At 26.3% G+C, this 18,027-nt stretch overlaps 1 protein-coding gene across 3 annotated transcripts in view; it reads right to left on the bottom strand.

Annotated features, from left to right (window-relative positions):
• Nucleotides 1-252: 252 nt before the first annotated feature.
• LOC107457360 (sucrase-isomaltase, intestinal) overlaps nucleotides 253-18,027 on the bottom strand; it is a 61,618-nt gene continuing 43,843 nt past the window's right edge. For all 3 annotated transcript variants that reach the window (XM_071178373.1, XM_016075505.3, XM_016075506.3), the window contains exons 7-21: nucleotides 17,671-17,796; nucleotides 16,234-16,470; nucleotides 14,973-15,086; nucleotides 13,968-14,052; nucleotides 12,664-12,793; nucleotides 12,388-12,559; nucleotides 10,839-10,967; nucleotides 9,921-10,069; nucleotides 9,754-9,838; nucleotides 9,203-9,259; nucleotides 8,411-8,550; nucleotides 6,495-6,583; nucleotides 2,838-2,887; nucleotides 2,081-2,254; nucleotides 253-625 (exon numbers count right to left, since the gene is read on the bottom strand). In XM_071178373.1, the coding sequence (XP_071034474.1) occupies nucleotides 560-625; nucleotides 2,081-2,254; nucleotides 2,838-2,887; nucleotides 6,495-6,583; nucleotides 8,411-8,550; nucleotides 9,203-9,259; nucleotides 9,754-9,838; nucleotides 9,921-10,069; nucleotides 10,839-10,967; nucleotides 12,388-12,559; nucleotides 12,664-12,793; nucleotides 13,968-14,052; nucleotides 14,973-15,086; nucleotides 16,234-16,470; nucleotides 17,671-17,796 (1,803 nt within the window). In that variant the 3' untranslated portion in view covers nucleotides 253-559. The remainder of the gene's footprint in view (nucleotides 626-2,080; nucleotides 2,255-2,837; nucleotides 2,888-6,494; nucleotides 6,584-8,410; nucleotides 8,551-9,202; nucleotides 9,260-9,753; nucleotides 9,839-9,920; nucleotides 10,070-10,838; nucleotides 10,968-12,387; nucleotides 12,560-12,663; nucleotides 12,794-13,967; nucleotides 14,053-14,972; nucleotides 15,087-16,233; nucleotides 16,471-17,670; nucleotides 17,797-18,027) is intronic.

The following is an 18,027-nucleotide window of genomic DNA, read 5'->3' on the forward strand; positions in this document are numbered from 1 at the left end:
ATAAAATGGCAGTTCAAAAGGTTGCTATTATAAAAACAATATAGGTGTCCATAAAAAGTGAAATATCTTCTGATTAAAAAAATAACCAAAATTAAATCTTTCCAGAATATAATAAATATTTTTTTTTCTTTTAAAATATCAATCATTTTAATTCATTTGCACAGTATTTTCCAAAATATTTTAATGTTATAACTTCTCGATAAAAAAAAATTTCAGTACTCAAAAGCTTAGATAGGAAGACTAAAAAAACAGTTCTTCTTACACATTTTAATGACCAAATAACTACATGTTGAAACACATCTCCCATACACTGATAGAACATTTTGGCACTGGTGCACATTAACAATGTGAAACATTTAAAAAATATATAAACTTGTATAGCACCCGTTAAAAATATTAAAATTCTTTAAAAGCAACAAAATTTGATTTAAAAAATTGATCGTTTAAAAAAATAAATATACATGATGAAGGAACAAAATACCACAGATGAACAAATGCATGACCTGCCAGCAGGCAAAACACTTAGTAAGAGTATAAATATATACACCAATTCACTTCATCAAAACACCCATTGAAGTTCTGTTCTTCTTCCCAATGGTATTAATATAAGTTTCAAATCAAGAACCTACAAAAATGCATTCGAATAAGAATTTTGTGTGGTAATATAAAGCAACTAGATTATAAAAAATTTTAACATGTTACAGTATAATTTTGTAATCCTATTCCATGTGAGTAAAAAGTTAATTTGTTTTTTTTTAAGTGAAGGATTGCAATGAAATATTAGACTTTTCCAGGTATTTCAGGAAAATTTAATTGCAAATCTAGACCATATTTAATGTATACGATACACTTTTCATCTAAAAATTACGTTGTTTTTTTTTTGTATTTGTAATGTTAAACATAACATTTTGTGAGTAAAAAAATATCATTGAATGAGGATAGAAACGCAGAAAAATTTCACTAAAATGTGGAATTTTTGCAACAATTAATTGCAATAAACGTTATAATTAATTAACTCAAATCTCAATAAGCGATTACTGTGACTGACAATTCTAATATTGATCACTTTTCATGTTAAAATGTAGGAATTTTCCAGGTTTTTGCACACAAAAAAGCAATTTTCCCTGCTTTTTAGAGTAAAATAAAATTTCCTGTAAATCAGATTTTTCTCTGACCCGTGGTATTAAAATATTTTGTAAGTTTTCACAAATAATAAAGGAATGTGATAATGCAAATCATGAACCGATAAACACTTATTTGATGGTAACAAAAGCAGTATTTCACCAAATGCATTTTTTTACCAAGTATAAATAGAAAAACAAATTTAGTTTTAGTGAAAATTATAAATACTACAGCAGTTTTTATTGCTTTTAAAGGACCATTTAGTCTCAATTGAATTTTTCATTAACAAATTAAGCATGTAATTTTATGGTATTAAAGGCAATAATTTAGCATGCACTATTTCATTCTATGAAACAAGAATGGCAGCACTGCTTTATTGCACCAAGAAAACAAGGTGGAATAATTTTAATTTTTGAAAATTTAAAGCTGTTTTTAGCCTAGATTATCCTGAGACACATTTTCACATCTAGTAAAATTAATATTTATTTCGAAATATCAGCTTTATCAACATATTAATGTTTAAACAAAACTTAAAATTGCAATTACATTTATCTAGACATTAATTGTCCATTTCATATAATTTGCTTATATTAATTAATTTTATTGCTACAAACATGGATTATCATTAAAAATAAATTATAAGTAAAATGGATGTTATACAGCAAGAGAAAACCTTCATGGTAAAATGTTTTTCAACCAGATACGAAACTCAGAATGTTTTATATAGAAAAAAATGAGATCAGATAAACAAAATTTCAAATAATGAAATGTATGTTTAAAAAAATATTTCTATTGCAAACAAATTCAGGTCGATTTTCCTCTTTAAATTGCTGTTATGGAAAGCGAAACAGAATTTGCCATGACAGATTTCTCCACGGTATAGCATAAACTTAAATGACAGGAAAAAAAGGGCACATAAACATTAAATAAAGCATGGAGATGTAAGAACAGTTTTTACCATTGTGTCATAATTCCAATGGTACTGCTTGTTCGATAATATATAGCTGCCATCGATAATGATTCTTTTAGGAAACTTATTCAATCCCATAATTCTAACTTGTTCAATAGCGGCTTTGTAAAAACTGGAGCGGAAGACTTTTTTCCCAAAATTTCCATTCACTACCAATGTATTCTAAAACAAACAAGACTTAATTCAGGTAAAATTAGACAGAGAAATGTACTAAACAAAAAAAAATCATTTTAACCAACTTATTAAATTGTTAAAAGTTTTATTATCTTTCAAAACCAATCAATAATATTTTTAATAAATTCTTGAAATCTGAATATGAGGTCACAAACTTAAAATAAATATTCAGTAATAAATTTTTTATTCCAATGGCATTTTTATAAAGAAAAAAATTTTAACTTATGATTTTAACTCATACAACTAAGAATAATTAAAATTGTACTAGCAGCAAATCAAATTACTGGAATCAATACTATTCATATGAGATACAAATTACATACATTATACTTCCATTCCGAATAAAAGCATGATTAGGATTATAATAAATAATTACAAAACCATAAGATAATGTGCAAAATTTCGCAATCAAAATGTAAAAGGAAAATATAAACTATTAAGCATAAAAAACAGAAAATTCAGTTATAAAACAAAATTTTTATGCATTTAAAAATTACTATCTCTACATATATTAGATTAAAATGCAAACTTGAAAAGAAAAAAAAACTAATAAAAATTAAACAGCTCTTACTCCCGAAGCAGAATATTCCACTAATATGTACTCTCCAAGGGCATGAGAATCTAAAAATAATAAAATTAATTCACTTTTTAACAAATTCTTTCTCTTAAATAATTGCTTTAAAAAGAAAAAAAAATCATAGCAAAAGAACATGAGATGTGTAAGTTAAATCACGCAACTATATTTCTGCAAATCATAAAGACACACAAAAGATAAATTACTAGCCTTACGTAAATTAAATAAATATAAATCATTATTTAAATAAACATAAAAAGCACAAGAAACTAATTTGCACAACTCTCACTAAGTTGAGTTCCAAGATATTAAGAATGGCTTATAGACTGGGGGAAGCAGAATTGGTTGGAAGGATACGATCAGCACTTAAGGCAACTATTGTATTTCATGGCTGTTTGTTTATGTTGGTGAGATCAAACCACAGCAAATACACAGTTTAAAACTCAGTAACAATAAAGTATTCACAAACTTGAAATTAACCAAAACAGCATTACAAATGAAATACGTCCAATCATATAACCTAGTGTATAAGTACAACAACCAGAGTTTTCTCACCCGTAAACTAGATGAAAAGCATTATGAATGAGGCCATAGTCAACAGCATAAGAAAATGTAACAATCTTTTTTGGATTAAGCAATTTCAGTGCATTTTTTAAAAAAGGGTGTAAAACAATCAGATTTGGCAGAAATCTTTTAAACATTAAAACTGTGCATTGCCCTAGTTGTAAAATAGTTTTATGTTTTTTTGCTAATATAATACAGTAGAACCCGTTTAAGAAGTTTTTCAAGGGAGTGGAAAGAAACGACTTATTAAACGGGAAAACTTATTAAACGGTGAAACTTAAAAACACATTAATAAAAAACTAAAAAATTTGAAATTGTGTAACTTATATTAAATTCTCAGCCTAATGAAATAAATATTGAATTTTAATATTCATTTAGAAAAAAAATTGCTAATAAATAAAAACAAAGTAACCTACTTTATTTTTTGTTTCATACAATGTAATATACGTTGTTACAATAATTGACTAGATTTCTGTGAGAAAAAATCGTGTAAAGTGGTTTGTTTTTGTCTTTTCTCACCTACCTTTAAGTGAAAATTGTCCAACTGCTGTAAAAATTTAAACATTTCCGGGGGTACATTTTCAACAGTGTAAATAAATTTCCTAAAAGTATCCAGCCCTTTCCTGGCATCAGAAAAGCTAGGTGGTTTAGCAATATCTTCTTCAGTTTCACTGAATTCTTCTGTATCATTTGTAACATCACAAATATCCTCTAATGTCAGCATATCACAAGGTAAAATTTCGTCGTCAACGGATACATATTCTTCAAACGATGCTGTGAAATTAAGTTTATTTTTGAATGACTTCCAATCATTAACAAAATTTACGTTTGTTTCTTCGTCTTCATCTGATATTTCATATTCAGCTTCTAAGAGATATTCTTCAGTTGTATCTCCGTCAGAGAATCCAGCTTTCCGAAAACAGTTAGCAATGGCAGATGGTGTTATTAATTCCCATGCTGATACAATTAACTCAATCGCTTCTAACATATTGACTTTTTTTAGCTCTCCAGTATTTTCAAGTCCTTCCAGCATCCGTTTCACAAGTCGCATTTTATAATGCTGCTTAAATACCTTAATAACTCCCTGATCCATTGGTTGTAGAACAGAAGTAGAATTTGGTGGTAAGAACTGCAACTTGATGTTAGTGTACTTATTCTCCTTGGAATGAGCAGCGCAGTTGTCTACGAAGATTATGATGTTTCGTTTTTCTTTTCGCATCTTACTGTCTAATTTTTTCAAATACGTTTCAAAAATTTTAATTGTCATCCAGGATTTTTGATTACTGTCATAATCACAAGGCAGTGACTTAACATTTCGAAAGCATCTTGGTTTTTTCGATTTACCGATAACTAAAATCGGTAATTTTTCTATACCATTCATACTGGCCCCAACTAAAATTGTCAAACGTTCTTTACTGTTTTTTCCGCCATGACAGGGTTCACCTTTAAAGGCAAAAGTTTTATCTGGTAAAAGATTGAAAAACAGTCCACATTCATCCATGTTAAAAATGTTCTTTGGTTGATACCCTGAAATAATTTCAGGTAATTTAGCTTTCCATTCTTCAGCTTCTTGTAAATCAACGCTGTTACAATCTCCTTTAATTGTTTTATAAACTAGACCAGCTCTTTTTTTCATCCGATCAATCCATCCATTGGAAGGCGTAAAATCAACATTCAATTTCTCCGCAATCTCTAATGCTTTTCCTCTAAGAAGAGTTCCGTTGACAGGTATGTTGGCGGATCTTGCTTGTTTAAACCATATCATCAGTTTCTCTTCAATATTTTCGTATTTTCCTTTCTTCACTTTTTTTACTTTCTGGGATGCACCGGAACAAGAAGAGTTTAAGATGATGTCTTTCTTAGCAATAATGCCATTTAACGTAGTAACAGGAAGATCTAAATTTTTTGCTATTTGAACTCGTGTTAATTGAGGATAGCTGTCAACAGCTTTTAAAATTTTTACTTTGTCATCAATAGATAGAGCTTTACGCTTAATGCCTTTACAGGACATTTTCCACAAAAATCAAACTTTTTACGATGATTTTTAAGATAACATAAGCGCCTACACTAAGAAAATTTTCAACGAAATGCTGCTAAATGTTTAGATGTATCTTTCTCTTCAGTTATTGAATGGGTGTGGACAGCAGTGAAGTTCGTGAGTCACCAGGCTATTCATTTAAGGTGGACACAATGACAAAGCTATTCCCTACATTCTTATCAGTTTCATAGTTCATCTAAAGGTTCACATTCCTTTGCTCACACCTGTTCCTGATAAGTCACCTTTCTTTGTAACAAAGGAGTGATGAAGGTCAGTGGTCAGTACCCATACATGTGTTTGTAAGGGCAAGTTAAAACTAAATAAGACATTTTAAATAAAATTTTAAAAAATTGAAATTAGGAGTGGAAACTTCTTAAACGGGAAAAAAACTTCTTATAAAAGTAAATTTAACATTATGGTAATTGGTTTTTTTAAAAAATAACTTCTTACGCGGGAAAACTTCTTAAAAGGGAACTTTTTAAGCGGGTTCCACTGTATACAGTGGAATCTCAACGAATTTAAGAATTTATTTCATATTAGTTTCACTTTGCACTAAAGAAACCATAAATGCTTCACAAAAGGAAAAAAAATTGGGTACAATTTTAATAGAATAAATATTATATTACTTGTAAATAATGATATAACAAATACTATAAATATATGTAAGTAATTTGTCTTAAGACAGAATTCTGAAGGAAAGAAAAGAAAAAAAAATATTTTAGTTTTAAGCATTTCTGAAATAACTTGCAACACTCAAACAATGTTTTAGAACCTTATTAGAAATTCATAACAAGGTTGAAATAATTTAAATCAACTAACCTTTTACTTAAAAATTTATTATAAATTTAAAATATGATTTAATTAATTTACAAAGAAATTTTTAATTTTAGTTAAAAGTGAAGGATTTATTCTATTAAAATGATGCTACTCATTGAATTCCCTCCATATGAAAAACAATGTTTTGATTAGAAAAAAATTTATTAATTGGTAAAAAATATAAATTTTGAAAAAAATAGTTTAAGAAGAAATATTTAATAACCAAATTGTCTTACTTTTGGTTTCCCCATCGTCCCAATAGAGAAGACCTTTAGCTTCATAAGAAGAATTCAGAGCTACCAATATACTCATAGAATTCAATCGACTGAAATTGAAAACAATTATTCAACAATCAATCATAATTGTAATTTAGTAACAAAATATCAAAACAGAGTTTAAAATGACAGTAATAGGATACACTTGTCTGGATTTCAAAACGGTGCTTGCTGTTTATTAAAATTCTGTGCATTCTGAAAACTTATTATTTTATAAAGTGGCTGATTTTATAAACTGGAATGACTATACTTAGGTGAAAAAATGCTTCAAATTTAAACATTAAAAATACACTATAAGTTAAATTAATTACAACTTTTATATTTCATTTTTACTGAAAGTACATCTGACATTTTAATTAAAACAACAATTTTTAACACATTAGCGTATTTGCTTGATTAGCAAAATTTGAAGTTAACCCTCCAAGTGTTGAGCCCCTAGAAAATACTGAACTGAAATTTTCCTGCTAAGAAACTGGTTCATTGATGCAGGAAAGCCTGCCTCTAAGAATTTGGTAAAAACTAGAGCTAACACTCAGCAGGTTAATAATTCAACATGATTTAAAAAAGAATAAATTTTCCAGAATGCTTTTTTATTGCTACAAAATTTGTCTTAAAATATCAAGCACTTTTCAAACATCCATTGAAGATATATTTACTTTATTGAACAACTAAGTTATGCTCATTGATAATGAAAGATGATAGCATTTCATAACTTTTCTCTTACACAGCATTCATATGAATTATTTTACAACCCCCCTAATAACATTTTTAACTCTCACCCTTCAATTTTCCTAAGTATTATTCACATCTGTAACTTTGTTCTTTTAGTTCATAGGGGACAAGATGAAATTTGTTATTTAAATGTTACACTTTTTTCAAAGCTTGAGAAAATATAAACTTCAAATTAATCAGACAGGAAAAAGCAGTTTTCTATTTTAAAGTCCATTATGAAAAATTTGATTTTACAAAATGTCCATGGTGATTCTACTGATTTTACTTACAGTGATTTTAGCATGTTTTGATTTTGTAAGGACTAAGTTCTTGTAGATTTGATTTTAAAAAGTCGCTGATTTTATAAACAAGCGATTTTATGAATGACAATTACTGTATTTAGGTTATTCATTAAAAGTTTCTGTAAACTTTTATATTTACAATATGAATCTGAAGTGTAAATAAAATAAAAAATATCTATACAGTGCGACAAAAATAACCTGCCAATCAATTTTTAATATAACTTCTTTAAAAATAAATAAGAAAAGTAGACTTTTACTAATAAATAAATTTCTTTGGTTTCAAAGTGGCTGCCGTTTGCAATGATGCATAGGCACAAACACTAATTGAAATTTCAGCACTGGGCCACAAGTCCCATTTTCCCAAAAACGATCCCTTTAGAGTCTAAACTTTTCTGTACAACAATTAAGAATAGAGTAAATGAATGATTTCACACTGTTATTTCCATACTTAATCAACTCTAAAATAGCAGATCTTTTGATATTTTATATATATAAACAGAAAAATGTATTATAAAATATTTTATAATGAAAGTGATAGACAACAAAAAAATATGAACAAAAAAAATTAACTCACAAACTATAAAGAAATTAATTAACTTCTACTCTATGATGCAATAACTTTGATTTTTTTCCACACCTTGTATAATATCAAATTCGTTTTAGAATTAATACCTCCAGAAACTAATTACTTAAATCTTTTAAAAAGACATGAAAATTTTCACTTGAAATTAGTACTATGAAAAATATCATTTGGAACTTCAAAAATGTTATATCAAAGTAAGGATGCATAAATTAACAGATGTGACAAAAATTCTAGTAAAAACTAAAATTAAAAAAAATTATATACATCTAAATAATTGTTACCTAGCAGTTGTTGTTTCTGATGGTTTTTGAAGTGTTAAAATGTGTCCAGCACGAATATGCAAAACAGCCGGCTGTTTGCTATCCAAAAAAGGTCCTCCAGTTTCCGAAAACCATTCACCAGAACTTACAAATGGTCCACCCTATAAAAATGAAAATTCATTATGAACAAAATTTCATTCTTACACAGCTACACTAAGGCTAATAATTTTTTACACAGATAAAAGAAATAATTAGCCTGGTTATTTTAAATATATATTCCTAAAATAAAATGGAAGTAGCTAGAATGTATTAGTTGGTAATATAAAACTGAATTCTTCAACAATGTTTATAATAGCTACCAAACATAATGAATGCAGTAAAAGAATTTCCAGGAAAAATCAATTAAATGTCGTTTAAAATTTGTTTATTCATTAACGTTAAATTAATGACAAAAAAGTGACAGAAAATTTTAAATAATTCTCATTTGCTAGATTTTTTTACTTGAATTACTAATAAATTTATGACACATATTGAATTATTCATTTTAAGACATACTAATGCAATGAAAGATAAAATAAAAAAAAGTTGAGGCACACAGAAACAAAACTATTTTATCTCAAGTTGTTAAAATAATTACTAATATTTCATGCCATTAAAATAATTAGCAGCATAATAAATTAATTACCAACACTTATTTAAGAAAACAATAGCAGAAAAGTTGCTGAATAAAAAAAGTTTGATTGAATTGTAGAAGACATTCTGTTCTTACTGAAACGAAAATTTTAAAATAATCAAAGTATTAGAGATATTTACCTGATAATAATCATACCAAATACCCTCAGGAAGATAAAAATTTATCATTTCTGCACCCTAGAAAAAATAAAAACAATACAATAAATTAAGTTTCAGAAAGTACCAAAAACAAATTAATAAAACAATCTAGACTAATATTTAAATAAAACAGGACATAAAATACCTAACATAATACTTTTATAATGCATAAAAACAACTAATATTTATATAACAAAAATCATTACAGCTTTTCTTCTTAGTGAGAGACATAAAACATTAGCTTTTGAAAAAATACTAGAATAACTGGCAATCTCATTAGAGAACAATTGCCACAACAACGTACTACCTCTTAATGGAGTACATGTTTCACATGAGCAGCAAACAAGAGATTTATTTTTTAATTTACAATCATAACGTATGTTTGAAAAAATATTTTCAATTTCAAAATATCCTTCTCAGAGCACTGCAATATATTTTACAAAGTATGAAGTGCTCTGCAGAGTATATAATAGTTTGAGAGCCTCTGATCTAGGGTTCAATAAAAAAAAAATATTTTTTTAAAAGTTACTAACCTCTTCAAGAATAGGTGATATCAGGAGTGATGATCCCCACATGAATTGGGAGTCAATTGAGAAAGTTTCATTGTCATTCGGAAATCTGATAAAGAGGTTTAATATAAGGATTCAAAAATAATAAAATCTTTGTCAATAAAAAAAAAACTATATGAAATTTATATTACTCAAAGAAAAGTGGTCTCACAACCGAAGAACCTTTAGTATGACTCAAATGAAAAAGTGTGTATAAATAAGGCAATAATTCATATCGTCTTGACAAGGCATTTCGAATATCATGATAAAATTCTCTGTCATCAACACCCGCATTAAAAATCTGAAAGAAAAAAAAAAATCAAATTTTTCATGAATGAATATACAGTAAAAGTCCGTTATAATGACAATTCATAATAACAGATTAAATTGCCATTATAGCGACAATATCCTTATAAGCAAATACATATATTAAGAGTTATAATAGCAGTAAAAGACTAAAAAATGAAATAGACATATTTACCACTTCTCTTTTAATTTAAACGACTATTTTGATTTAAAATACTTATCTAGTACAATGAACTTACCCAAAGATATTAGACTGATTTACATAACTCTAAATTTTCTAAAAGACAAACATGTTTATGACAGGAATGTTTAAACAACAAGTTTCCAAATCATAACAAGTTTTTGCAAAATGGAAATTTAATGAAGGACAATACTTTTTAACGTTATAGAATTTTGCCCCTTCCCCCCACACTTATAAAAAATCAGGAAATCTTGAAAACATCTTGTCAAAATTGGGTGGCGACAAAAGGGTTGAAACTAATTGCAAGAGTCAATAAATTGCCTGCAGAAAGTTTTTTAAACTAGATTTTGTGTTCGGAGAAAATTATTCCATTTTTACCGATGTCCACACGCGCCTAGCTAACTGAAAAGCAACCGATTTTAGAAATTAACAGATCATTTACAATTAACTCAATAAATAACATATTAGTTTTATTAAATGTGTCAAACAAATCAAATAAGCTCCAAGTGCAAAACATTACATGGTATTAGAAGAAATACGTGTATTGATCAAATAATGATAGAAAAAAATATGTAGAACTTACATATTTAGCTCCAGTGCCGTATAACTGCAAAAGAGGATAAAATATACCCAGTTGCAACCACCTCAGACAAAGTTCATTAGATCTTTCATCTTTGTGGGAATCAACAGCACCACAAACATTAATTCCAGACTATAAAAAAGTAAGGAAATTTTAAATTGGTGTAATACTTTCTGCATACACTTTAGTGGGCTTCAAGTTACTGCACCCCTAGCTTATACCCTCATAATTTCTCAGTTAGATATTAAATAAAGACTTAATTACTTTAAACCAGTAAACATTAAAAAAATAAAAATTTAAATGTTCTTGGTATGAGTCTCATTATTATTTAAATATATGAACTTCATAATAAATAAGTTTTAAAACTACTTCAATTTAAAAAAAAAACATAAAATTAAATCAGTAAAATATAAATATTTATTTGCTGACAGTAAAATAGCTAATTGTTTTACACACAATTTATGGAAACTTATAATTTCAGAGTGACTTTATTATTATCAACATTCTGTCTATTTTTTCCCCCTTTTCTCTTTGTTTTCTGATTAAAACTATTATTATCAATAAAATAAAACTTAACAAATATTACGCAGCAAAAATTTTTTAAATAAAATTGAGTCAGAATTAATGACTATTTTTTTATTTCTCAATTTAACTTAAAAGTTCCATAATTAAGGAAATTTAAGAATTAAAAAGAGAAGTTTTTCTAAGAAATAATTTTTTCTTAGAAACAAAATTGCTTGTTTAAAAAGTACCTATTACTTACTACAGTACTTTGCCCAGACCAGAGCTTACACTAACGTAATAGAATATTAAGATAGAATATTCCGTAATAGAATATTCCACAAGAGAGATTTTTTGTCGCAAATTTTTTCCACCTCTGTTGTTAATTTAAAAGAAAGACAAAGTAAGTTAAGGCAAGCCTAAAGTAAGCCACGAAGTTTCAATTGCTGAAAAAAATTTTTTTTATAAAATATCAAAATGCAAGCGAATCATTGGAAGAGAACCTCTCCATTGTGTAATTCTAAGTTATCTTCTCATAATTTATTTTCATTTTGATATTTAAAAAAAAAAATTTTAGTATTTGAACATTCATGGCTTACTCTAGGTTTGTCTGAACTCACTTTTTTCATACTTAAAATTAGATATGGAGGGAAAAGAAAATTTGCGACAATGGAATTTAATTACTAAATGATTAATGGAATTTAATTATTATATATTTATAATTAATAATGAATAATATAATTCTTTGTGAAATTAAAAGGCACAAGACCTGACATCTGCCATATCACATTAAATCACAACAAAAAGTAATAAATTCAAGGAAATCAAACTGTATTATAAACGTGTTATAAACAAAGTCTGACAAAAAAAACAATGGCCTCTTTAGAAATTTTTGCACATGTTTACCTAGCAAATATTATGAGAAAGTAAAGCACTAAAATGTGAATTTAAAAAACAGTAAAAGGTTTTACTTGAACAGATAAAACTGAGAAAAATTAAAACACTTTTTTAAGCATAAAATGCTAAAAATCACAAAATTGTTTATACATACTAAAGCTATGCCATGAAGTCCCTGTCCTAAAACAATTGATATTGAAGCTTGAAGGTCTGCCCATGTAGCAGATAAATCCTTAATGTAATGGCCAGCATATTGTCCAGTACCAACAAAAGTAGAATCACTAACTATTAACTTTCTTTTTGCGGGATAATTTAAATCAAATGCTCTAGAAAATAAAAACTATTTTGAGTATAAAATGAGAACATTTTTTATGCACTAATTAAATGTATACAAACATAAAATGAAAAAGAATGGAAACATTTTACTTACAAGTCAGTTGCAATCACCATTGCATGGCCATAAAAATTATGATAATCATAATGAGTGATAGTGTCATCTTTCCATCGCAATAAAGCATCCATGCACAAGGTTTTTTCATACACAGCATTATTAACAACTCCTAATAATTATTAATAACAATATTATTTAATTAAAAAAAAACGAAATTAACTATAATAATGTTTGCATAATTCTAGCATAATAAGCTACTTCTTTACAAATGAAAACAACTCTCTCAGTCATACATTATTTATGACGGGCTTTGGGGTAATATGAGAGTAGGTCACATTTTCAAATTGCTCAGGCAAGCATTTATAAGATTAAATTTAGAAAAAAAAACACCACAATTTCTGAAAGGCAATAAAATGTTTCTGCGTATTGTGTTGCTATCTAGTCAAAATTCTGGAAACTTGTGATGCATCAAGAAACAATATTAAGGAAGAACAGTTTGTGATAAAATATGTCATCTTTTGAAATAATTAGCTTACCGAATTCTACACAATATTATACCACAAGCAGCTCCAGTTCTATTAAAAATTTATCTGACTTCAACTGAAATAAACTTAAATCTAAAGCTTATGTTAAAAACCAATCAAAGACTTTAAAAAGCCACCTTATATTTAAATTAAATATTGCATAGAAAACGTTACCTTTTTAAAAAAGTAGTGCAATTAAAAGCTTATTTAAATATAATAGCAATTAAGAGTATTTAATATAAATCTATATAATAGGTTGATATATGGTGTAACAAATGTGAACAATATGGTGTACTTAACAATTATGGTGTAATTATTGTGAAATAGACTAACATAGGGCTAATAATCAAATAAATTTTCAAAAATTTCAACAACAAAAAATTTTTACTATAAAATTAACGTAAAAAATTCTTAAACCAGAATTTTATAGTAACAACTAGAAAATATTAATATCAGAAGCTTCAAAATAAATAAATAAAATGCCATAAAATAAAGAGTATTAAACTTCAGATTAAGCTTAGTGTAGAGGTCATAAGATTATCATGTCTTTTAAGCCATTTATAAAAACAAATAAACTTTATACCAGATAGAAATCTTAAATAAAAGTATTGTTTTTAAAGCTTGAAAATATCTTCTCTATAAATGGCAATTATTGATTAGAACAAGTATTATTATAGTTAGATCATTCAAAAATTTTAAAATCATCTGGATGAAAAAACAAGAAACTAAATTGCAAAATTAAACATCAGTGATAATCTTACTAAAAAAAAATGAAAATGTAATATTTATTTTTCTACAATCGGTACATCATAAACTTACTAGGTACATAGGGTGGACGATTTAAATTGTCATTCAAACAACCATTAACAGATCCATCACTATTAGAAACAGGCTCATTATCAATCTGGGAAAAAAAGACAGTTTTCAGCAATTATAACTTACATAAATATATGATAATACAGTAGAACTTAATACATTAGATTATCTAACATACATTAGATAATACATTAGATTATCTAACATACATGAGACCAGGGGTACATGGAAAACCTTTACACTGAATTTGTAAGTAAATTAACATTAAACTATATTTTACTTATGTTTTGTTTTTCTATAAATAAATAACAATACAATAAAAAGGAAAAAATCATTGGTAAATCTTTGTTTTCATTTATTAGAGATATTCTATAAGTTTTAGAACCATAGTCACAGCAGTAATTGGATTGAACTTAATTTAATTGATCAAGGGTTTTAATAGTACAAGATCGAAAAATGAAACAGTAATTCTAGAACATCAGATATAATAATGATGAAATGTGTGTCAGGATTTTTAAATTGTACTTTGAAAGAGGTATCAGTTAATTAGTGTTAGACTTTATTTTTTAAAAATGTACTTAATTATAATAAACATGATTCATTTATTGAATTTTCATTAGCATAATTTTCACTTCACTTCAATAATTTTATAATATTTTTTTTTAATAAAAATAAGAGTTTTAATCAAATAAGTAAAACATATAAAGGGGTTCAAGCTAATATTAAAATTTTCATTTTTCTTTGCCAGGTAAAGACAGTTCTCACACGTTATTATGCATGTAAAACAATCTCCGAATTCACATATTTAAGAAACGACCAAAGAATAAAATTTTAAAAAAACTAGAGGTTTTGAATATTGGTTTTAATTTCTATTCTTTTTTCAACAAAAATTGAAAGTATAGAGCGAAGATTATAATTTACTGAAATGTTCAATTAGTAGTAAAATTTTACACAGCCTTTTTAGTTTTAAAATATTTTATGCAAGATAAAAAAATTTAAAAAACTCACCAGAGAGGATCCATCAAGTTCAATAATATCTGATATCTTTTTAGTTATCTGTGACCACCAAGTAACTCCACCAGAGCTACCAAAATCAGGATATACTACAACAGCATCATGATACTGAAAATATCAATCAGAGAATATAAGAAAAAGTTTTTTAAAAAAAATTTAAAAAACATTACTTGAAATTTAACTTTTTGCATGTAGTGATTATTTATAATTGATTGAACAATTAATTTTATTTCAATATAAAACATATTAAACAAATACAAAATAAAATATACTCACATATTACTTAAACAAGAAACTAATTTTATTTATTTATTATTAATATAAATATAACATAGTAATAATAGGTAAATATAGATAGAGACAAAAGCAAAATTTAGCACATCCTGCAGCTTACTATAGTTTTTGAGTATTTTTATTCACTGATTTTTGAATAAAATTACTCTTTATATAATATTTTCTTTGAATATTTTTAAAATTTTTATTTCATTATCGAGTATAGAAAACTTTTCTAACTATACAGACCAAATCAACAGCCTGAAAGAGCTCAAATGTTTTATTTATTTACTGTCAATACTAATTTTAAAAGATCTAAATAACAAATTAAATGTCCTGTAACTAACTATTCAGTTTGAAGAAAACTTTTTAAACTCTACAGAGCATCTATCAAGAACTACAGCCTAAATGATTACATTTTTTTTTAAATACTAATTACAAAAAATTTAAATTTAAAAAATAAATAATCAGAACAAACATAATCTTTAATGCTTGTTTAAAACTTATGTTAAATTATGTTTTTCAGTCAAATATTAAGGTATACACAAGCATCTAGAACAAGAATTTACAGAAGAAAAAAAATTCTTCTAGAAAAAAATAAAAGAGGCCTTTACACTATTTTGTTTGAAACAAAATATTCAAGAGTGAAATCAATGTAAGAAAATATTAGTTTACCTCTTTCATCACTCAACACACTCAAAGTTTAATATTTTAAAGAATTATATTAAATAATATTTCGCTAATTATTCAAAAGTTCAAAAAAAAAAGTATTAAATTATGAAGAAAAAAAAGCACAGTAAAAACTTTACAGAGAAAGGAAACTGTACCAGGATGAAATTTTTTAAAATTTCTAATTTTAAACATTAATAAACAAAAAATCTTCACAAAAACAGGTTATATTAAAATTCAATAATAAATAAAACAGAAAACCAAATGCAGTTGTGAAATATAAAATACATAAAAAGGACTTGTTTTAACCTACCCATGCTTCAACAGCATTTAAGCCCCATTTGTCAGTGATGAAAATATCGTTTTGTAAGCCTCCATTAAAAATTGAATCACGATTGGTGACTGAAGATTTTGGGATGCCAGCTGCTAGTTCCAGGACTAATTTTTGATTTTTGCTCTTCAGCTTGGAAGTGAAATTTTGAAATTTTTTACCAGTGAAATTTTCTATAGCAACCTTGTCAATAATTTCTTGCCTCAACACAACAGAATCCTGAAGAAAAAAAAACATACTGTACAAATAAAAATGTAGTTTATAAATCTAATTAATCCCCCCCCTAAAAAATTAGTTAAAACACCTTTGAAATTAAAAATAACTAGCAATAATGCTCAAACAATATTTTAACATCAAGAAATTTACACTATTGTTGTAGTGATTCATATCAACTGATTTTTTTTTAAAGAAATTATTGACTTAAATAAATTTATAAATTAAATAAAATTATTCATATAGTTTTCTTTAAGAAAAAAAAAAGACTTACCTTGCAAATTTAAAAATATTGAACAAAGGAAACTGTATACATATTTATTTGAATAAATTTATGTTATTAATAACTTTATAATTAAGAATATTTTGAAAAGATTTCATATCAATTCCTTATGAATGGCAGAGATTTATCTTATAGTCATCAATAAAACTGATCTAATATCCTTCATCTCTTTAAAAAAAAATGCGAAAGGATTCTATGCATAAAATAAGCTGCAGCTTCAAAGTATTTTAAAATTTAATGGACAGAACATGTTTTCATATAATTACTACAACTTATAAAGGCATCTTTGCATTGTTCTCAGCTACAAATTTGTCTTTCATGTCTGCCATTGGAAATAAAAAAAAATTAAAAAAACTTATAAATGCAAGTTTTTTTTCATTCCAACCAATAAGTATTATTGATTTGTAGCTTTTCTTTTCTTTTTCCATACTTGCGGCAGCTCGGTAAATACAAAAATCACTAAGTCATAGAATGAAAAATTTTAATCAAATTTAATAAAGTAAGAGTTTTTCCTATTGATTTTTAACATTACTTAGTTTAAATAAATATTTATTTGATTATAAGAAAATTTATAAACAAATTATGTGATATTGTAATTACTATTTCCAGCATTATAACTATGATATGCTAAAAAAATATCTTTTAAAGAGTGATACTGTGAACCAGTGTTTACAGTGGACATATTGTTGGGTCCATAGATGATTGATCAACAGCACGGTTCAACTGCACATCAAAAACTAGTTTCTTTGCTATTAATAATGAGAAGAAAAAAAACCGCTTGTTTTTCCAGCAATATCATTATTAATAAAACTTATGCCTCGGTAAATAAAGTATAATAGTTAAAATAAAGCATACCTAAAAAAAAACAATAAAAAATATTAAATTATAATATCTACATCAAGAAAGCTGTTATGGATACTAACAAAAGGAATATGCTTGCTTCTAAATTCATCCACAAACTTCTCAGTGTCGTTCAAAGAATGTTGTTCAGAAAATCCAGTATGTAATCCAAAAGCCCAATAGGGGGGCATAACAGAAAAGCCAATAGCCTTAAAAATAAAAGACAAAAATGTCACCCTTTTATAACAAACAATGGAACAATTAATAATGTTTTAATGCATAAGATTATTTTTTAGATTTTTTAAAAATTTTAGATTTAAAGTACATAATTAAGAGGTAAAATAATAATAATTTTTTTATTTTTACATTGATCAACTTTATTTCCATCTTCAACTTAAAGATATCTTAAGTTTTATTTCTATTTTGTTGATATCAAGTAA

Source organism: Parasteatoda tepidariorum, chromosome 3 (genome assembly GCF_043381705.1).
Source record: "Parasteatoda tepidariorum isolate YZ-2023 chromosome 3, CAS_Ptep_4.0, whole genome shotgun sequence".
NCBI lineage: Eukaryota > Metazoa > Arthropoda > Arachnida > Araneae > Theridiidae > Parasteatoda > Parasteatoda tepidariorum.